Source organism: Xenia sp. Carnegie-2017, unplaced genomic scaffold (genome assembly GCF_021976095.1).
Source record: "Xenia sp. Carnegie-2017 unplaced genomic scaffold, XeniaSp_v1 HiC_scaffold_21, whole genome shotgun sequence".
Classification (NCBI taxonomy): domain Eukaryota; kingdom Metazoa; phylum Cnidaria; class Anthozoa; order Malacalcyonacea; family Xeniidae; genus Xenia; species Xenia sp. Carnegie-2017.
The window spans coordinates 8,980,465-9,002,389 of record NW_025813484.1 but is presented as its reverse complement, the minus strand read 5'-3'; the positions used below and the strand labels follow the sequence as shown (position 1 = coordinate 9,002,389).

The window sequence follows — 21,925 nt, the reverse complement described above, 5'->3', positions numbered from 1 at the left end:
CGAGAACCTAGAAGTTTCTGGCCATAAATCACGACGTTCGTCAAGCTTATTTCCTGCTTAAATTAGCCAATAACCATAACCTGACGATTTTCATTGAAAGCACGGTCACCACCCGTGGGGGATGGGACTAAGAATTAATTTGAGCTCTGGAGGCTAGAGCCACCCCCCCCCCAACCCAGCACTTTTTCATCAAAATAAAGTTTTTGCCACCATTGTTATCCTGTAGCGTAACTCTGGACAAAAAAACGCGCCATGACCTTCCCCAGGCTCAATTTGCTTCATCTAGAAGAAAGAGGAGAGGTAGGTAATTTAAGTTTACTGAAAATTGTGATTTCCACCAAATATTCACACTTCTTGTATGTTTTCATGTCAAATTCCAATGATGGCTTTGCAAATCAAATCCACATAATTATGAAATAATTAAGCTCTTAGCTTATGATGAAATGTGGTTTGTGTACCATATTCTAGGAAGGCTTTAACTTAGCAACGAGAAATATATTCATTGCAAATTATTGTTTCGTTTCCATAGAAGTTCAAACAATTTTCAAGGACCAGTGAGCTCAGAAAAGAAAAGTTCATGGATTTTTAAAGAATGGTTTGAAGTCCAGAATATGCTCAAGAAACCTGTTATTACAGCTATGTTGTACGTTCAAATGTCTTTGAAAGCATTTAAGAATGAATTCTTAAAGAAACAAAAGCTTGGTAAGCAAATGATTTTAGCAAATGAGATGAAGGCAGCTTTTGCCATTTCATTGGCTGGTTGTAAATATATCTTGGTTGATATTTTAGTAAGTGTAATTTTGTTGTTTAAGTGATGTGCAACATTAGTTTGCATTCACAATCGATTAACAATTTCATATCATTTACAGCTTCATGAACACATTGTGGGCTGTCTCGAAATCACCCTGGAAAATGGGATAGTTAATTTGGTGAACTTATGCAAAGGTTGCTCAGCTGAACCTACTCTTTGGTTACCTCTGTTGTCAATGTCCGCTTTATTTGGTAAGTCATTTATACAGTTTTATTGTACTATTGACTATAAATGACTAATAACACAAATAAATTCATGAGACCTATGAGATGCAAAAACATAACCCATTGCAAACCCTTGGCTTGTCTCAAATTGCTATGCTGAACATTTACTGAATTATCCATTAAGGAGATTGTCCGGCATAATACATAAATTAGTCAACTTGTTTTGAGAAATTTATTGAAATATTTAAAAAATGTGAGTCCTTATACTGTGTAATTACATTTCACATAATTGAGCTACTTGCATTGGTTGTATGCACAAGTTGCTGGTAGCCTGGTTGAGTTAAGTATTCATGCTGCCTACATGAATTATTACTCCAAATCGTAGTTTGCATTATTTGCCAGAAGTAAGAATTATTCAAAAGATTCAAAATATGTTGAAAGTGTCTGGTCTGTTTGAAATAAAATTCGCACGAGCATTGCTGGGAGCAATGTGCATCGCACTTTGGCTAAAACAATCACGAATTACCAAGTTCGCTTAAGCACGAAAAGCATTTATCTTTTAGACATTTGGTGGCTCTTAAAAGAGCCGTTTGTTTAATTTCTTTGGTATGTTTCTTGTGTGTCTAACCGCCAAATCCATACAGAGTACGTCCTTGTCGTTTCAAAGCATAAACGACGTCCATAGCTGTGACAGTCTTTCTTTTTGCGTGCTCGGTATATGTAACTGCATCACGAATGACATTCTCCAGGAAAACTTTCAAAACGCCTCGGGTTTCTTCGTAGATCAAGCCGGAGATACGTTTTACACCGCCACGACGAGCTAGACGACGAATGGCGGGCTTTGTGATTCCTTGAATGTTGTCTCGCAAAATCTTACGATGACGCTTTGCTCCTCCTTTTCCCAAACCTTTACCACCTTTTCCACGGCCAGACATGTTTCTTCAGAATTCTTTGCTTCTTTGATGAACTGCTTGGTTTAAGTCGCTTTCTGACAATGGATGAAATATGAAAGTCTATTCGTACATACAAGCGTTATTTATATTCTTCATGTGGTGGCCGGACGTCTAAGGAGAGTGTTGCTAACTATTGCAATTTGATTGGCTCAAATCTCGCGTTCTAATTGGTTAATTATAATCCGGAATGCAAATATTGATCCTGTGAGACATGAAGCTTGAACATATAGATAGGAAAGAAATATAAAATCGCGGAAAGTTTACTATATAATGAATTTTTATGGCGAAATCACAATTTGGTCATAATATCTTTGGATGGATGAAATTGATGCTGTCATACGTGAAGCTATTCCGCGTCGATGTTCGATTTAAGAATGAGGATCTTAATTGAAAGGTAAGTGTTCATGTTCACGAATTAGAATAGTGTTTTGGTTCTATTAAATATCAACGAATACTTCAATCAAGTTCAATTATACATTTAATTGTGTTCTTCGTGTTATATTTACAGGTTTAAAACAACTGGTGACAAGGAGACGTTTCAATTTCCAGCCACGAACGAATGCAGAAACACATAAACACACAAGGACTATAAACAGCGATTCACTTTCAGTTGAAGATACGTTGATATTGGTTTCATGCAAATAACTGCATGTTCATTATCCAATTAGTGATATGTATTTTACTCAGTTTGTTTTTACTTCATTCTCCTTCAAGGCATACGTCTTAGCAGTTTGTTATTAGCTTGGCATCTTTGGAAATTTCTTGTTTTCTCCACTGACAGTAGCCATCTTTAGCGCGATAACAGAAATCTTCCTTTCCAACGCAGTCAGTTTGACCGAATGTCATGTCACGGTCTTGCCACGTGCAGTGATTTAAGTGTTTTGTGACTTTTTGACTTTCCCACCAAACTGTCTTCACTTTGCAATTTTGGCGACATCCTTTCGCGTATTTCTTACGTAAACCTGTACACAAATAAAGATGTTAAATTTACATTTTTGCCAAATGTATGACGTTTTATAAGTCAACAAGTGCTTCTTGCGTCTTGAAGCAAGGCAACTCCTAACGAAATAATGTCGGTAAAGTTACAATTTTCACCTCTTTTCATTAATTTCGTCATCGAGGATTCTGGTATGACGTTTGTCATTCCAGCCATCATCATTTGTTTGTCGGCTGGTTTCATCGTTTTGTTTGCAAAACGAAACATTTTGCCGAAGAAGAAATATTTTTTGTTCTCTTCCAATTCTTGTCGACCATAATCTACAGGAAAAAAAAGTAGAATAAAGACTCGTGTAGGTACATAAATAAGTGGCTTTTGCTTTGCGAGGAAGTTGCTTCATTTTGAAACTTGCAAAGCAATTTCTAGCAAATAAATATTACAATTTTCTCATAAATTATATAATTTGGCTTACTTAAGCATATCTCTACGAAAAGTTTCTTCGAAGCAGAAAATGAATCACTTGGCGCTGCGTTCCCATTTGATTCCTTCATTGAACGAACCATTTCCTCTCCTTTATAAAAGCGTTCAACTTCAACAATGTGCTTTTTGGTGTCATTGGTGACATGAATCCACGTTTCGTTCGTCCAGATGTCTTCCTCATCACTTTAAATCTGAACACTACATCAGAGAGAAGAGGAAATGCATTTGTTTATTGTTCAATTGGATATTCTAAGTGAGAGAAAAATAATTGGCAAAAGAAAGTTCTTAAAAATTCTTTGGTATATCGTCCTAAGTGTCGGGATCCGTTAGTTCCTGCGGTGTTCTTGTGAATATATTGTATCGAATTATTGGGTGAGACTTGCTGTCATGTGAGGCTACGAAATAATTCAAAAGAATTATTTTCGACAAATTCAGTGGGTTTAGTGGCAGTGTCAATTTTCCATGATTAACATTTGAGTTTCATTCACTCAGTTGTCTTTGTGTGAGAAATTTCGTGACATTGTATCATCTTTACGTAAATGAACAATTATCTATTTATAATGTTGACACAAAAGTGCTGAAGTGATGGATTAATAAAATATCTGAGTTAAAAATAACAACTTCGGCATGGTTGCCTTGATGAATGTTTCCTTAATGCTATGCAATGTTCAATAGAGTCTTGTTGTTCACTTTTTAGGCCGATAAAAAATGTATTTAAGCCGGATTGACAAATATTTGTATCAGGAAGAGATAAGACTCTCATAATAACTGTCAACCATTGATACACTTCAGATATGAAATGGTCTTTTATAGTTACGTCTGCGGTTGGTAATGTAAGGTTTAAATTAGTATTTGACCGTATAAAGCGTGCAAATTGTTATATTTACATGTACACCAGTGCTTTGATTAGCCCTAAGAAGTCTGTGTGTTGATGCTTTCTCTTTTGTGCTTTTAAAATACATTCGAGTGAGAACAGACTTTATTAGTGGATAAGATAGTTAACTCACAACTGTACGCTGACATTGCGAATGAACTAACATTAACATTGACCATCAACGATCCATATTTACCAAAGCACACATACGTACAGTAACATTTTGAGGTACATTTTACGTTTAATGTCAGTAAGTTGTAAAACAGAAGAAGCGTTTCCTTTGAGATAATGGTATATACAGTCCTTTATCGAACGCAGCAATCGACAGATGAAAGCAAATGAAAAATGTCAACTTACCATATTCTGCATCACAATACATTTGTTGTGGATGTCGTTTAGCTGCGTAAGACGCTCCTGTTGTATCCCACATGACGAACAAACAGAGCGCAAGGAAAGCGAGTGATAAAATCTTTGTCGACATTCTTTATATCCTGTATTCACGTTGAAGCTTTCTTGATGCCGCAATTGTGGTACTGAACCTTGGTCTATGGTTGTTGTGTCGCCGAGCGGTCGTTTATATGTGGTCTACGGGCGTAAAAAATCTCAAGAGTTGTGACGTATATCTTTGAAACGGAAGTCGGCCTAAGCATCAAAGATTTAACGTCGTGATGTTTAAACGTTATTTCGAAGAAGGGTGAGGTTTTCCGTGCACAAGATACAAATATGTAGGTTATTTTTATTGAACTTATGCACACTTACACAAAATGAATTTGGTCTTGCATATTTTGGGCAATAGGATTAACAGATGTTAATAATTATATGAGGATGAGATGTAAAACGTTGATAAAAATGTTCCTATTTGTACGCCTATTTTAGTATTCAGTTTTGCAATATCCCGGGTTGAATTTTTTATCTTTATTTTACCAATCTTCGTCTTTATTTGCTCAATTGAAATGAAGCACGTTTACATGCTTAAAACAGAAAGTTCTGTCGCAATCATTTTCTTTCTCTTCAAATTCAACAAATATTTGTTCAAAAAGAGTTCTTGTATATACTTTGATTTCCAGTAAGTGCCTAAGATTATTCAAATTTTACTGTTGCTTAAACAGACAATAACAGATGTATCTTTCTTTTTTTCTCTCGTCCATTTATCAGTTTCTCTTGAAATTTAATTCGTGCAATGTCATGAAGACGCAACTTTCTTTTTCAACTTTCTTTATCATCTCATTCCCTCTTCCTCACTTCAAACTTTTTCGTGCATCCGATGGTATCCGCTAGGCAGGGGAACATTTTATTTCGTGTTCAATTGGTGTTCTACTTAATGAATTTACGTGCTCAACCCATGCATTGCCTTTGAAAAGGTTCTACAGCTCCTCTTAAGTCATGAGTTTTAAGGGCTAATGACAGGTTAAGTATGTACACACTGACTTGAATGACCGTCTACTTGAAATGTTTATTTTTGATTATTACGTTGCATTTGGCATATTTGCTTCTTCCATCCAAGCCCTACATGTCTACCTTTTACGTTGATCTAAACATCCATAAAAAATGTTGTTTAATTAGTGTTGTTAAAAAAGTTATCTTGAGAATTTGCAAATTTGGAAATATCGTTTGCTTCCTGAGCATACACATTAGCGTCAAAGAATTGCTCTTGATGTTAACAAAATAAAAGTTTTGTAGAATTTTGCTTGCAATCGACAGCAAGCCTATCTTTTGTTATCCCAATTTGGGCGAAATTAAATCGACTTCTCGTGTGTTAGCTTTAGAATTCTTTGGAATTGAAGTGAACTAGGCTTTTCTCGTGTATTAAGGTTAAGAAATCAATGACACGGAACAAAAACTGTCTAGAAAACCGAAGAAAGGGATCTAAAGTTTCCAAGGATCTACTGCATCTGTGAATTTGTTCGTTTCTTTTACGTTCAAAAGATCACATTTTCTAATTTCCATGTTACAAATTTTCTTATAAGCTTGCCAATGGCAACAGCCGTGTTTTGTCGAAAAAATTCATTGTCTTTTGACTAGAAACTTCGGCCAAACTTGTGATTACAATATTGATGAAAGTATTTATTAAGTATAGTGTATTAGTGTTGTTATCTTAACCGACCTGGTGGTCACTTTGAATAATAGTACTTATGGCTTAAATCGGCGTGGAAAATATTTTATGAATTTTTAGGCCCAGCTAAAATGTTTGTGCTTTTGATATCGTGATGTACTTGTAACATGAGAACGTGGATATTTTAGTGAGGGCAATGTCCAAAAACGTTAATTATCGCGAGAACTAATAACCACAGTTCAAACAAGGTGATCATTCATAATTGTTGAAAGGGCTTGTTGCTTGATGATAGATAAACTGCAATAGAAGGCGTGTAAGTGGGGAATTTAAATTGCATTTTGATGAACATAATGCATAGCTGTGTGCAAGTATTGTCGTGCTGTGTAAACAATCTAAGGTCGATGTAAACTTGTGCTCGTACAAACATTTGCTCGATTTAAGGATAATGGAATTGTTAATTTAAAATAGACTTAGGATTATGATGACAAAATATATATCTAGTCATGGGAACATACTATACTTCTGGAAGGAAGGCGTTATACTTAGATACATAGCGCTGCTGATGGCTTGAAAAAATTTGTTTCTATGATTTTTTATGCAATTCTTTTATGAAGTTTACCATTCACCATGGTATCTAGTACGCTAACTTAGAATTACAAATAAATAGATTTTCTCTAATTACTCGATACAAAATTAGAATAATTGGACGAAAACGAGAAATTAAGAAAGAAGCACAGTATGTTGTATTCAGTTGTAATAAGTCAGTCTTGGTGTTTTACACAAAGGAAATTATGTATACTTGTTCGTGGGAAATTATCTGGACATGAACATTTAAATTTAAGTCTTAAGTATTGAAGGTTATTTGTTAATAAACATCAAGATACACTAGAACATACACCCGGATATTAACGTGGGTTGGACCACATATTGTTAATTAAACAAATTGTACAAAGACTATCTTGGTGATCTTCTCTAACACGCTGCTATACTGTTTGTTCAATGGGATTGTAGAATTAAATGTCACCTTGTGAAAAATTTCCAGTGGTGATGTCTGAAATATTTCAGCCCCACCCACCTTGTTTGATGTATCGTATTGCTGCTAATGGCGTCAAACACGCAACATATATATTTTTTCTGGGATCTTTAATTTTAAATCGTCACCTCTGCGGTCGTGTGCCCTTTGTTGGAGTGGTTAATTATTTAGGCGATGCTTTGTCTATATCGTCGCCGTTTTTCTTATTTCGTTTCCCCGTAATGACGTGTTGTATTTTTATATTGTTCATGCCCAATATGTTTATTTTGCTGTGACAGAAGAACGGATACAATGTTAATACGGCAGACAAATGGGAAGGCGAAAAGGAAGCAGCGATGCGCGAGAGTATGACATTCATGCAATTCATGTCGCTTACGTTGTTAATCAACACTGGGAGTAAAGGAGTCAAGAGATACTTAGTGCTATCGGATATACTGTGTGACCTTTACCCAAAAAGTACTAGGTGTGGTTACGCCGCAGCTGTCTCTAGATTTAATTACGTTGGTCAGTTTACAGAAAGCGTACCCAAGTGAATATAAACAATACATATATGTAACGTATGCATGTTTGTCACGCGATTGATATGCTTTTGTACCACGTTCAACTTTGAAAGCAGACAAGCATGTTGTATATATTTGTTCCCATGGTTTTGTGATTCTTGTGAATAAGCTGAAAGTGTATCTGTCCAAAATACAGACAGAACATGACGATGAAACTCGCTAAATTGCAGAGGGGCTACTAGTAAGCACTTAAAGATATACATCCGTTTAATACTCAGACCACTTGGCTTCAATTGACAAATATTTGTTCATGAACGATGACATGGGAACAATCATTGAAGTCGAATTGTAAGCCACGCGAGAAAAAAAGAATAGAGTAGATGTTGTCGTGAAAACTATCTTTTCAACACCTCATCTTAAATATTTAATACGCTTAAACCAAAGACTCGTTCTTTGTTTATGACTTGTTTTTACAATCTTTTGATTCGAGCAAAATTCAATGCCAATGTGCTCATCTCTAAATATAATTTCATAAATAAAGTGTTTTTATTGTTGAAGTTCATGCCGACAAGACAAAACGGCGCCTTTTAACATGTCTTGTAATAAATTAATATCTGGCAGCAAGAACTCAGATTGGCCCTTTGTAAATCCTTTCGATAGATCGATAAAATTCTGAAATTCTTCGACAACTTCTCGGAGTTTTTTCTCCGTTCTCTGACGGATCTTTTCTTTCTGTAAAAGTTCCTCTTTCAACTTTTCGTATTCGATATTTTGCTGTTTTATTTTTCTTCCACTTTCTGTATTTCAACCAACTGCGTTTCTTTACATTGCTGCATTTCTTTCATAAATACTTCACGACATTTCTTTTCGGTCTCAGCAACCGTCTCTTTTTCTTTTTCTTCCATCCGACATCTGAGATTCTTCAAAGCTTCCTGAAAAGTTGATCAAAGAAAATTAAGAATATGAATAATCAGTACTGAAATTTTCACCATGGGAGGCAGTTTATACCATCCATACCGCTTTTTCCTTTTCAGCATCTGAAATTATTTTTTTCTTCGCGCTTCTTCTAAATCAGAACAACGCGATGCCTCAGCAAATGCGTTGTTGATTTCCTCTTCCCTGGCTTCGCGGATAGCTGAATCTTTTTCAACTTCAAACTCAATCCTAGCGTCATCGAGAGCTTTTTGCAATCGCTCTTGGAATCCTTCGTTTGCCTTCTGTACTTCTTGTAGCGTTTGTTCTTTCATGTACTCCTCCACTAAACGACATTCCTCTTCAATGGCCTTCTCCTAAAGAAATATCGCGATCATTTTAGTGAGTCACCTTGGTCATGTTAACATCGTCTAACTGTCCAGTTTGAACAGTTTCTTCAATGCCATTGAACAGTATTGGAATATGCATTGAAAAAATATTCAAAATCTTTTAAAAGTAATTAGTAACATGACGCGTTGTATTCGTTATAATGGAATGACAACGAGTACAAAATTTTGTAGGTAATTGCATAGTCTTTGGTGCTTGCTAAAAAAACTTTGAAAGCTTTTTATTTCATGGCGTTCCATGGATTTAAATACAAAACAAAAATAAAAATCTATACCAACATTATTCGACTTTATAATGCTTAAAGTATACCGTGAGTTAGGAGTTTGAACAAAGGTTTTATAATACAAAAGTTAGAATCATTAACCTTCTCTTTCTCAGCATTTTCTTGGCATTGTTTCAATTCGCGTTGTCCAAGTTCAATTGCTTCCTGAACAGCTTTGTTGCGTTCTTCATTTGCGATCTGCCAAAGTTTCACCTCCAGTTCAGCCAAGGACTCTTCTCGCAATTTTTCCAGTTCTGCACACTTTCTCTCGTATATTTTATCTCCATATTCTTCGGGAAAGTCGTAAATTAGAAGTTTACAACTTACAACTTTAATTATAGGAATGATCTTTATAAATTACGAAAACCTAGACTATCTTGGCAACCAAATTGCAAACAATTTATTACTCTTTAGCAGAAAACAGTTTAAGTGATTTAACGTAATCATTGCATTTCTATAAAGATACAACAGAGAAATTAGGCTTTCAATCAACGCAATGCTGACAATTATCGCAATATGGTAATCACTTGCGCTTTCAGCGATGAGCGGGCGAATTAATACTCACTTAAAATGTCGAGATGCGTTGTATGTTGGTTTGTGAGACTTTCTGAGCCATTTACTGTTTTTTCGTTTGCTATTGCTTGAGCTTTTTTTGATATAAAGTTCGCCATTCTTCACAAAAAAATTAAAAAACGAGATTATGTTTGACAATAATACATTTTTCTATCTTCCATCTTGGAAGGAAAGTGTGTTGCTTAGCAACATTGCTGTGCTTTTGAAATTTAAAATGATTTGACTACAAAACGGAAAAACTTGTTCTAAAATGTTTCATGCCCATGTATTTTGTAAAAGAACAAATTTTTACATGTGTATAAAACATAAATAGAATCCAAATCAAACCATTTGTACAAAAATGCGTGTTTATTTAAATTTTAAAGGAAAAGAAACGAATAAAATGAATCATTGAACAAACCAAGGAAGCACCAACACACTGTCTCCTAAATCTTCCTCCTTGTACCTTGATGTCCCCCAAATTCAATATGGCGGAAAATTTAAAATACAACTTTGAAAGATAATTTCGAAGATTTTCTCCTGCAAAAGTCATTAATGATGAAAAAATTTGACGAAAAAGAAAAAAATAAGTACGAAATTGTAGTGCCAGGTCAATATCTTGGTCCAACAGATGAATATAAATGTGGAGAAGGAACATATGTGCGATTTTGTCAAATTTATGCAAACCGTGCAGGGTACAAAACGGTGGAAAAAATGAACGAAAATGTGCGTTTTCCACTAAAATATTTACTGAAATTGTTTTATTTTTCGCGTGATGGGATTATTTTTTCTAATAATTGATTGTATCTATTATTGAAACAGGAAATTCGTGTTAGTGTTTTACGAGATAAACATGGTCATGTATTGCCAACTATTGGTGCCGTTGTAACAGCCAAGGTAATCTTTTTAAGCTTTTTTGTACAGTTTTTTCGTACAAAATAACGTATAATCCTGGTCAATATTCACTGTTTATAGGTGAATGGATTGAACACAAGATTTTGTAAATTGGCCATTTTTGCAGTTGAAGGTAATTCTCTTGACGAGCCCTTTCGCGGTACCTTAAGAAGAGAGGATATTCGTGCCATGGAGAAAGATACTGTTGAAATTTACAAGTCATTTCGTCCTGGTGACATTGTCCAAGCCAGAGTAATTTCCTTAGGAGATTCGCAGTCATATTTTTTATCAACAGCCGAAAATGAACTTGGTGTGATTATTGCTACTAGTGAAGCAGGTCAGTTTTACAGTTAATGGTTGGGATTTCTACCATTCATTTGAAATGTTTGCAATTACAAAATGATTATCTGTTTCAGGTGCCTCCATGATTCCTGTCAGCTGGAAGGAAATGCAATGTCCATTGTCAAAGATCAAAGAGTTCAGAAAAGTTGCCAAAGTACAGGTTTGAAAAATGAAATTTCACCAATCGTACAATTTTTAAGATGTAAAAACTGATGTGTGATGCACCAGAAATTACTTTGAAAAAACATTGAAAAAAGAATTACATCATATTATTGCAATTAATAAAATTAACACTATGCTCGTCCCAGTCCTCCAAATTGAAATTCGCCACTTTTCCCGCCAATCTTCATGATCACTACAAATAAATACTCGAAAATTATGTGCTCAAAAAATATCTGAAAAAGAGGGAAAATGAAAGGTACATCTATCGTAATACGTTTTCTCGCTGCCATATTTCATGCTTTTGTTGTTGGTAATACGTTTCGTAAAAATATGGACGTGTATTTTGCGCTTTCAAACTCAGAAATGACTTTAGACGAACAAAAACAACGCGGAAATCGTTTGTTGTTGATTGAAGGGGAAGAAAAGTTCGTCGTTTTTGCTCAACTTGTGGATAAAAATAACTGGAGTTTAGCGAGAAGCGAAGAAATTACGAGAAAATATTTGCTCTCTGGTTTACATCCATACATAACATTTCGTAATAAAACATGGCTTAAAACGTTAAGTTTCAGAGTAAGGTGAATTCAAGATGGCGTTTTGAAGTAAAACAAGATGTATTTGAGCCAGGTTAGTCACAGTCTTGTTAGTGTTCTTGTTGTGCTTGTTCATCATATTTGTAATCTTAAAGTAAATTCATAGTTAAAGAATATAGGAAGTTTAAGATATTGTATAAAGATATGTGATTTTATTGCAAGAAGATGCCTTAACGAACTAGAGTTTAAACCGTATTCTACACAAAACATATGGTATTTTATGTGTGAATTTCCCTGAATTTCCCTATGAAATGCTTTTGCTTCCTTTTGTAGGCTCCTACGATGTAATTTTTGAGCCATGGTTTGTTACTGTGGAGCTTGGCTTTCGTCTTGGATTGTACGAAACGAAGACTATTTTGATACCTAAAGACAAAGTTTTAAACTTGAGCAAAAATCTTGGCGTATCGAGAGATCAAGCACAAATCACCATTACTCGTTCTGTAGATTATATAATCAAACCATCGCCATGTTGTGGGGATGTAATGTTTGTATTACCGTTTCGAAATAAAACCTCTCGCAGTGTAGGAGGTGAGAGAACAAAACATTTCAACTGAGATTGCAACGATTTCAATGGTTTCAAATTTAATCTAGGTTGCTATATTGGTGTAACTTATGAAGCTTTTGCACCAGATTCGACAATATTGATCGATGTTTGCTCTAAGCAGAATCTGTTTGCATCCATATGCAACGTCTTTAGCCACGAAGATTGTGGAAAACTTCGACTTCTTGATCTCGTAGTCACTCGAAATTACATTTTCTTAGCCACATCGTTTGGCCTTGTGAAAAGTATTGGTTTTAAAGGACTGCTGTCGGAACCTCACATAGATAAAATGGTATGTAGCAAGCAATTATTTCAACTTTACTATTATTTATGTTTAAATCTCATTTATTAATGTTAATATATTTTAAGGTTTATACCAAAGTGTCGTCACCGCAAGCTCTTGCGTCCTCATTTCCAATACTTATGTAAGAATGAAATACACGTCATATTGTATGGATCATCATATATATCGTGAAAAAGACGAGTTGATTTACTTATTTATAAGTGATCCAGTGCACAGCCGCGTTTATCGCATTAAATCACCTTACACTTCACTGGAAGATATAAATATTCCTTTGAAATCTTTTAATGGTAAAACAGAAGTGATGGAAATCGTTAACGATGTTAGTAAAGGCAACGAGGTGTTTCTTGTGAATGTCCTCGTGGATAAGGTGATGAAAAATCGTTAAATGCTTGATAATTTAAATGAATTTTTGTTCACTTATTCCCAACTTTTTCGTGTTTAGATTAAACGGTATTTGGTGATGGTGTTGTCACTTGATTCTAATCAGTGGGTGTTTCCACTTTGGTATTTTCCAGTTAATTCTACTGCATTTTCACTCCAGTTTCATACTTGGTCGAATTCCTTGTTTGTTATTGGTTCAGAGGTAATGAATATACACGACCTTTAGTGCGGTTATTTCGCTTTGACAGAAAGATAAACATTTCGCTTTGTTTCCTTTAAAAGGTGTGGAAATCCACTGATGGTGGAAATTCGTTTCAACAACTTACCGAGTTACATTTTCCTCACGTTATAAAGTCGTTATCTTTTCCACAATATGGTGACCACGTGGCTGCCCTCACTAACCAAGGCACCATTTTATACGGTAGAACGACGATTTCAAGGCTCCTCAGTGTACATCACAAGAGGTTTTCGAGTATTCCAAACTTTATCTTGACTGATGAGTTTGAAAGTAAAGTTTTCACCAGTCATTTTTCCTTGTTTGGAAATCATTCTTTAGAGAAGGTCAACTTCAAATCTTATCAGAATAATTTCTGCACAAAGCATGTTTTGTTGCAGTTTATACGATACGATGAAGTTTATTTGTATGTAGCTGCACCATTCGAGGTGACCACTCGGGAGAATCATTCCAGTACTTGTTTTGGTCCATCGATCTTACATCAAGTATTTAAAAGTCGACTGGGGGTTCGGCACAAATTTTTGAGTTAGCACATTTAAACGCCACCTCTGGTTACCATACTTGGGCTAAGGCGAAAATTGCAAAGGAATTTGTCGGTATGAAGGCACATTCAGCTGATGTTCTAAACATGGAACTTCATCTAAGACTCATCTCTTCCTTTGTATATGATGTCATGTATGAAGTGACTATAAATTCAAGTAGTACTGCATGGTCTGTTGTTTATGTTGGAAGAACAATCGTTCTTCAAAATGGCATGAGTATCTTCTTAATAAAATATGTAAATTCCAGTACAATGTACGGGCTTCCACCACCTGGATTAAAATTTAGTAGATTACCTAGAACGAACCATAAACCTGGCAAGTGGCAGTTGTACGACATGAGTTCATCCACCATTATCCTGGAAAGAACTGACAACATAAACATTACCTTTTCTAATGGTTTCTTTAAGGCTCGCTCTGCCTTCACGTTCTCAAGTTCACATGTCAAGAAAGTGTTGTTCATACACAATGACAACCATGGAATCATTGAAGCCGTTAATGTCACTGGTATTGCAGTGTTTTATACAAATAGCTCTTCTCTTACCGACGGTGTTTATTCGCAATGGAAATTGTTAGAACCACGTAATTACACGAGCGATGTAAGGTACGGCTATGGAATGTGGTGGATTGAAGAAAAAAATTGTTCGAGCTTTCCTATTGTTACACCCAAACCATACAAAAGATTGTACCATCTTGATACTCAAGATTATATAATAATGGAGTTTGCCGTTCTAGTAAGGTACGTTGGAGGCACTGAGCCATTTATGTCTATGGAGGTCAGTAATCCTACCTTATTTTTGATAAAAAGTACCTACAAGAAATTTCAAGCAAATCATACCCTGCGTGTACACTTGGTGAGAAAACGTGGAACAACAGGAGTATCCCAGCTATCCATCACCATCCCATATTCATCCTTAAAATGCCCCAGTGTTTCAAATACATTTACAATACACGGTGGTTGTCCACCAAGCAAACGCCTTGTATTTGAATACCCAATCACTTTTGATCCCCATGTGTTTATCCATGGTACACCAAAGGATAGCAAGGGTATTCTCAGACATTACAGACTTCCAGAAAATTATAGACCTCCTTCCTCCAGAGGGATAGGAATCCCAATGTCATCTAACTTGTACAATGTACATCCAGAAAAGCCACCGTACATGGAAAGGTTTGCAATATCTCGACAAACACGTGCTTACAAACAATGTGCTGGTATGTCCTCGCGTCGTGATTGCAAATGCGGTAAAGCCAATATAACAATGTCAAGATTGGTTGAATACTCTGATTGTATCAACATTGTCTATAGGTTATTGTATGGTGAATCTTTTCGACCTAACTTCACCATTATACAAGAGGATACCATGGTTAAACTCTTTCTTGATCCGTACTATGTTGTGGAGCTGAATCAAAGATCAGACTATACTGTATTAAAAAGTCTCACTTTATCTATTTCTGATGACAAATCCTCCGTTACTGGTCTTAAGTACGAGCTAAAAGTTCTATAGAATTTAGTGGAGGTGGTCTGTATCATTTTCGTGCTTATGCTATCAAAAATGATTACACTCATTGTGATCTGATGGATGAATTCATCGTGTTTATTGATGAAGTTCCTTTACCTAATCCTTCCAGAGATGTTGTAAGGCTTACCACTGGAATGCTTTTCACAACATGCTTATTTTTCACTTATCTTTGGTACCTCTATTGCTCAAACGAACGCAATCAAAACAGGGTCTTTCCAGACTAAGGCAGTAACCATAAATGATGTGTGAATGTAGTGAATGGAAGCACATTTTAATTTTATTTTTGGTTTAAGCGTAAAGTGCGATCGAGAGAACATTGCAGTGGTATCGCTCAACAAAAGCTATTCTTTTGTCAGATAAGTTCTCAATTGCAGCAAATCAGGAATATAACAAATATTAAATTTTCGTCAAGTTGTTTCTTCGAGTGGAACTATTTTACAAATGGCTAGCTCCTTAGTGTCTTTATCAAGACGAACACACAGTTTCTATTGCATCGGCGTTAGTGTTTGATATGATGAATATATTCAACACAATGTTTCTGGTTGCTTTAAACTGATTGGGAATTAGTTGTAGAGTTACTTTTCGTCTGAGCATGACCACCTTTGAGAAATTGTTCGTTCGTGCTGTCGGTACGAATCATGTAGTTACAAATATATCACCTTGGATGTGGTAAAAGTCTTTAGGCGATACCCTAAATGACCACTTATTTCGTTTGCCGCTTCCGTTATCTTTTCCTGGTTTTAAAGTAAACGAAATAATTTTGTTATCTTACGCATGGCATTTGAGAGTCTTATCTCGAAGGAAACTAGGTTGGAATTGCACTTAAAAATCGGAAGTATTTGTACACGCTACATGTAACTTTTACTAAAGTCATATGGAACATCAATGTAGCAACGAGACTTACCACTTTTCTTTTGGACGTCGGTAGTCTCGAGTCACATCAACGAAACAAATTGAAAATAGAGAATCGAAGTAGCAAACCGTTGGACAGTTGTTTACTCATTCACGTCACGCCATTAAATGTTCAAAGTTTCAAGCTGTCGGCATTTTGTGAACCCACGAAAAGGAAAACAAAAAAAAAGACTCAATTGTTTGTTGTATGTAGCGTTGACAGGCGTTATGTGTGCAAAATGACCCCATACGAAGAGACGCATAGGTCAAGTGACATGTTACGTAGGTGTACCCAACCTGTCTTGTATAATTCAAGATAATTATATATGTTTTTTGTTGTTTTGAAACTTGTTCTTCTTTGAGTTTAGTTTATTTTCTCGTTGACATATATTACTCGTTACCTGGGTATATTAATCAAGTGTGTCGGTGAATATTGCTACGTCCTATAACAACATTTGTTTTTATCTCTCGTTCTAATGTGTAATTACACTTTTGCATCAGGAAACTTGATGCAATTAAACAATATTGTTTTGAGCGGTCTCTGCAGAACTCCTGCCTTAAAGAAAAAAGTAATCCAAGCTTATACGACGTTATAAAATCTACAAATGATTACTAAGAATTGTTGCATAGAAATTGCACAAAATTTCATAGATTAGAGTTCTTTTTGGTCGTAACGTCTGTACATATATGTGGTGTGGACATATAATTTAAATGAGAATGTTACTTTTTCATTGACTCTGTGTTTTCTGACATATTTACCCACGAAACTTGTTGTTCTTTTAATGGAAATGTCTTCAGTAAATCTATAGCAGATGCTAGAAGTTGCAATTCGTCGAAAAGAAGTGTTTCTTTACCAAAAACGTTTGTTGAAATCCATTCAAGGTTTCATATGACACAAGAAGATGCCTAGATCATTTCGTGTGAAGTTTTATGTCATTTTCCATGAATTTCAAAATGCTTTTCAATTAATGCGACTTTAATGAAATTAAATAATTTAGCTGGATCAACATGGCATGTTGTTATAGCTTTTTAATATAAAATTAACATATTAATTAATTTTCTTGTAATTTATAATCTTTATATCCTACATTTCATTATGTTTTAAAAGATATCTGATCGATTTCCTATAATTAAAGTTTGCTTCATTGCATACTTAATTTGACCGGAATATTCCTGTCATAAATCTTCACGAACTTCGCTGTTCGCTGGCGTTTTCAAGATTTATTGTTATATTATTAAAACACAAGACGATATAATCACGTTGAAAAGGTTTTTGAAGAAATTGTAGACGAGACCTATTACATTTCGTTCACAGGGCCTTTCGTAATTGCGGGAAAGGAATTTTAACGACGAGATATACTTGGAAGTGTAGATTAATTTTCTAGTTGGTTATATCAATTTTAAGTTATGTCAATGTTATGAAAGTTTACAATGGAAAATGAGTCAAATAATTGTCATTTGCTGCATTGCATGTGTGTTATTTATCTAATGGTTTGCCATAACAATGCTTTCAAACGGTCCATATTGCTTCGTCCATAGACCAATGAGCATGATAGATTCAAAAATGTAGCTAAATCTATTCTTCATTTTCAAATAAGAATTGAAAATACAGTAGTTTTTGTTTAATGATATTTCCACCTTAACTTTACTTGGAGAGATCTATGTCCAGCAGTGAAAATGAGATAGAATTAGATATAGTTTAACTCATACCTCCTTTCGATCTCAACGTGCGATAAAAAGCGCGTAAAATCACTGCACGGGAAGCTAGTCATAATTGGAAATTTATCTACATTGTGTTAGTTAAGTGTGAAAGGCAGATGTCCTATTCGAGAGAGAAAGGCCTTCTGCGACATGCACATTTTTCGAATTGCTGGTGACGGAAATCGACGATGATCGACTAGGCAACTAATTAAAACACTCAGATAAAATTGTAAACAACACATAATCATTTTGTGTTTGATTCATGCTGAAACACACGAAAACGCAGATTCTTATTTATATTTACCTAACTACTATGATATATTTCTATATTGTCGTAAGGTAAACATTTCCCTCGCAGTCAGTTGCCATATGGACATCGATTATTCTTATTGTTTTGCAAATAAAATAATTTTTCTGTCATAATTCACGTTTATCCCAGCGGTATTTCTACAACTGCAAGTCGTGACAAAAGACTACCTACTTAGTTCAAATCTGAGGATTATGGGATTAAGACAATTGGAAGGCTGCACAATCTGACTCTATTTCTATACCTTTCTTGTATTGGCTTAGCTTCGGTAAAATACTGATCAATCGATGCTCTTTTGTTAAATGTGGTGGATTACTGGCATTTGTTTCCCTACACAATAGGAAGATTAGTTATCAAGACGTACAGCCCGCTTGTTTCGCTTCAACGCAACTATTATTGCTCCACTGACGATAATTAACGATTATCATTGTAATTAGAAACATTGTGACAAAAAGAGCTTGTAGACGTAAACGCATGTTGGCGAAAAACGCATGTTTGCATTCTTCACATCATAGTTGTTGTATTTACTTATGTTTTTCTTTCCAGGCGTTTATTTAATGCACTTCTCTAATGCGTTTTGAAATTTTCAATCGTTGACGAACGTTGTATTAAATCAGCATTTAAATTAATTGAAACTTGAAAAAAAGTCGATGAAGATTTATAAGTTGAAAAAATTATTCTTAGCTATAAACAAGTGGGGCCGAATCATGCCATCAACACTCTTTAGGTTTTTATCGACGATAAAAAAGTCTATCGAACCTTGCGAAACATGCTTTCGAAATTATTGTTAGATAATCGTCATAACACTATTATATCGTCATTATACTTTAATTTTTATTTTGCAAAACTGTTATTTTCATGCTCTTTCAAAACATTCTCTCATCATTGAATTCATAAATATTACTTTAAAAACAGTAACTAGCGAAATCCTTTTTACAAAATAAAGCAAACATGAATTATAGCATAAGATATGTTTGATCCCACAGACTTTGCATGTCTGTATGTTTTTCATCCAACTTGCAAGGTGTTAGTCTTGCGCAAGCCATCGGTTTGAAATAAAGCTTCAATTATTAAAAGTGAGCCATATATAACAATTAATCCAACAGTCTTCGTAGATTACTATGTAACCTATTAGTTTGAAATCGAGGTGTAAATTTATGTCTGCATGATGAGTATTTGCGAGCAAAGTTTTAACATGTTTTACGATATTGTAAACATCGTGTGACAGAGAGAGAGAGAGAGAGAGACCGCATCGTTTATCAAATGAAAAAGAAGGGAGTCAGTGTCTGTCCTGCCAAATGAAGATAAAAAACCACATGAGATAAGACAAGAATAGATTACAATGCCGGAAAAAAAACAAGCTGCGCTCGTTTATCTCATCAGCCATACATCACTTTACTTCAAGAAATCCTCGTTTGATAGAACTGTTTATAAATATAACACTGATAATTGAAATAGAAACCTAACGAATGAACGTCGACTATTAATGAAGCAGATTTAGTTCTGCCTGAGGCGTGCGAGTTAAGAAATACATCCACTTATTTACTGTACGATTTCGTTAAGGACAGATTAATCGATCATCCGTGGTTAATTATTTGATATTCTACTGAAAATATATAAATCTCATCGATTACTTGTTTATATATATTTGATTGGATATATATCTGTGATTATTTGCAAATAATTGTAAGTGTAATCACAGCATTTTACAAAATATTCGCTTGGAATGACCTCCAGTGCCCAAGAAGTGCAGGTTTCTTTGTTTCTAACTTCGAAGACTTTGAAACCTCATCAAAATATCACTAAATTTGTCATTTTTGTCTTCGATTAGTTCTACAAAGTAACTTATCACGACTGTAATTAATTAATCGTCGACCAATTCCCAGTCAGTGTTTAGGAGATATTGAAATCTTCGAGAGGCAATTTGATAATTACTATATACAAGTAATTTCACGTGTAGAATTGCTCAATAAATATTGGAATATTATTGTCCGGCTATTCGTTGACTGCGCTAGCAATTGAAAAAAATTGCAAAAATTTACATTCAATAGTGATGTAGCTCCCGCCCAGGAAATTAATTGAGTATTTTTCTCAAGAGACGTCCATTGGAGAAGAATGTAAAAATTTCCTCACCGCTCTTAGCTTCAGGCAAACGTTCTTTCTTTACGTTCTGTTTATATGACGACCCAAACGTCTCAAATATAACCAACGACCGTTATTTAAACAAATACTCGTCTTTAGATACACTTCTTAAGCTTTTTTGCAATACTCTTCCCGAGTTTTTACTTTTTAAAACAAAGCTGCTTACATCGGCAACGTTCAAGTACGACACAAAGGGATTCTTTTGAGTCTTTCACTTAAGTATCTTTTTAGTGTTCCAGAAAGACGCTCTATATCTGAGTCGTGTTTTGTCAGGAGCATTTGCTTATTTACTTTGCGGCAACTTTGTGCAAGTTTATGGAATTTTTTACAATGTAGAAATTAGGGGAAAGGATCTTACAAGCATGGTGTTAAAACGTCATTGTTTGTGCGAGGTTGGGCTATGATTGTTGCAGTTTTGGATGGACGGTTTTGAAAACCTTTAAAATATGAAAAAGACGGTTGTATTCCTCGCACATTTTTCTCTGTTATGAAAATATTAATATTGTGCTATTTTTTCTAATCTTTTCCATCTTTCGTGAGAAGGTTCGTCTTTCAGTTGGGCAACCACGAGCTTTTTTGTGATCAAAATAAACTGATAATCAACGTGAAATTTTTAGATTGTAGCAACGTAATCAAGCTCACCATTTCGACTGTGAAGGAATTGGCACATATTGTGTTTTCACTTAAGTTTTTACAAACACGAAAAATTTTTTCACCTCTGCGTGGGCGAGTTTGAATATGTCTGTTTACGTTCATCAGTAAAACGTTGGCTGATTGCAATAAATAAATGCTCGTTGTCAATAGTTTTTCTACACAAGATTTATTGCTATCATAAGAAAATTATTATTTTAATTATTGTTCGACGAGCAGTATAAATGTATATCTCTCTCCGAGACTTTCAAGCAAATGAAGTCGGAGAAACTGATAAAAGTCGCACATTTCTCTATGTTTCTTTACAAAGCAACCACAAAAACCGCGTACTTACGCATGGACGCATATCTTTTGTCCCAGAAAACACTGTCTTAAGCCTGCTATTCAATGCAAGTGTTAGACATATGCATACAAAATGAAAAAAAAGAGATTAGGAAGCACATTTTAGAGTCGTTAAAACTTAAATTATTTTTATTCAAAGTTCCCAATAAATTTTACCTCGTGAAATATTTTGCAACAAGTTTTATTTGAAAGTATTTCAATCATCAAATGTTTTAAAGATTTTATTGATTCCATTGATCATTTCATTGCAGCAATACGCCATTCAATTGAAAAAAAATTATGCAAATAATTAAAACATTACACCCGCTTACTGCATCTCCAACAAGTGATTTCGACTCATTTCAAATACGGTCATTAGAAAACTAAATAGCCTAATAGCGTTAACTTAAGGCATAATCGAAATCAAAAAGTTTTAACTGTTTCGGGCGAGTTTTAAAACGAAAT

At 34.9% G+C, this 21,925-nt stretch overlaps 5 protein-coding genes across 5 annotated transcripts; 2 read left to right on the top strand and 3 right to left on the bottom strand.

The window, feature by feature from the left end:
• The first annotated feature begins 595 nt into the window (after positions 1–595).
• Positions 596–11,492, top strand: LOC124445033 (exosome complex component CSL4-like). The gene is made up of 6 exons (XM_046995753.1): positions 596–702; positions 870–1,002; positions 10,326–10,665; positions 10,762–10,836; positions 10,915–11,170; positions 11,250–11,492. Exons 3-6 carry the CDS (start codon positions 10,495–10,497, stop codon positions 11,339–11,341), a joined length of 594 nt encoding a protein of 197 aa, XP_046851709.1. The 5' UTR covers positions 596–702; positions 870–1,002; positions 10,326–10,494; the 3' UTR covers positions 11,342–11,492.
• On the bottom strand, positions 1,599–1,910 carry LOC124443543 (histone H4). The gene has a single exon (XM_046993996.1). The coding sequence runs from the start codon at positions 1,908–1,910 to the stop codon at positions 1,599–1,601; it is 312 nt and encodes a 103-aa protein (XP_046849952.1).
• Positions 2,389–4,808, bottom strand: LOC124445035 (metalloproteinase inhibitor 3-like). The gene is made up of 4 exons (XM_046995756.1): positions 4,577–4,808; positions 3,338–3,543; positions 3,024–3,185; positions 2,389–2,890 (listed from the first exon to the last, which is right to left on the bottom strand). The coding sequence occupies exons 2-4, from the start codon at positions 3,426–3,428 to the stop codon at positions 2,652–2,654; spliced, it is 492 nt and encodes a 163-aa protein (XP_046851712.1). The 5' UTR covers positions 3,429–3,543; positions 4,577–4,808; the 3' UTR covers positions 2,389–2,651.
• On the bottom strand, positions 8,193–10,129 carry LOC124445031 (axoneme-associated protein mst101(2)-like). The gene is given in 5 exon segments (XM_046995751.1): positions 8,193–8,737; positions 8,823–8,854; positions 8,857–9,094; positions 9,490–9,677; positions 9,953–10,129. Coding segments are annotated over 5 exon segments (717 nt in total). The 5' UTR covers positions 10,059–10,129; the 3' UTR covers positions 8,193–8,584.
• A 1,021-nt stretch (positions 11,493–12,513) lies between the features above and the next one.
• Positions 12,514–17,593, top strand: LOC124443542 (cation channel sperm-associated protein subunit beta-like). The gene is given in 6 exon segments (XM_046993995.1): positions 12,514–12,760; positions 12,838–13,139; positions 13,215–13,355; positions 13,436–13,894; positions 13,927–15,418; positions 15,421–17,593. Coding segments are annotated over 5 exon segments (2,583 nt in total). The 5' UTR covers positions 12,514–12,760; positions 12,838–12,899; the 3' UTR covers positions 15,672–17,593.
• Positions 17,594–21,925: the final 4,332 nt, after the last annotated feature.

Bases quoted from the DNA above. Each gene is read 5' to 3' on its own strand.
- LOC124443543 (XM_046993996.1), bottom strand. From the start codon at position 1,910: ATGTCTGGCCGTGGAAAAGGTGGTAAAGGTTTGGGAAAAGGAGGAGCA.
- LOC124445035 (XM_046995756.1), bottom strand. From the start codon at position 3,428: ATGGTTCGTTCAATGAAGGAATCAAATGGGAACGCAGCGCCAAGTGAT. The intron at 3,186-3,337 runs GTAAGCCAAATT...TTTTTCCTGTAG, and splicing joins TTTCGTAGAGATATGCTTAA to ATTATGGTCGACAAGAATTG. The intron at 2,891-3,023 runs GTGAAAATTGTA...ATTTGTGTACAG, and splicing joins GACGAAATTAATGAAAAGAG to GTTTACGTAAGAAATACGCG.
- LOC124445033 (XM_046995753.1), top strand. From the start codon at position 10,495: ATGATGAAAAAATTTGACGAAAAAGAAAAAAATAAGTACGAAATTGTA. The intron at 10,666-10,761 runs GTGCGTTTTCCA...TTATTGAAACAG, and splicing joins TGGAAAAAATGAACGAAAAT to GAAATTCGTGTTAGTGTTTT. The intron at 11,171-11,249 runs GTCAGTTTTACA...TATCTGTTTCAG, and splicing joins TATTGCTACTAGTGAAGCAG to GTGCCTCCATGATTCCTGTC.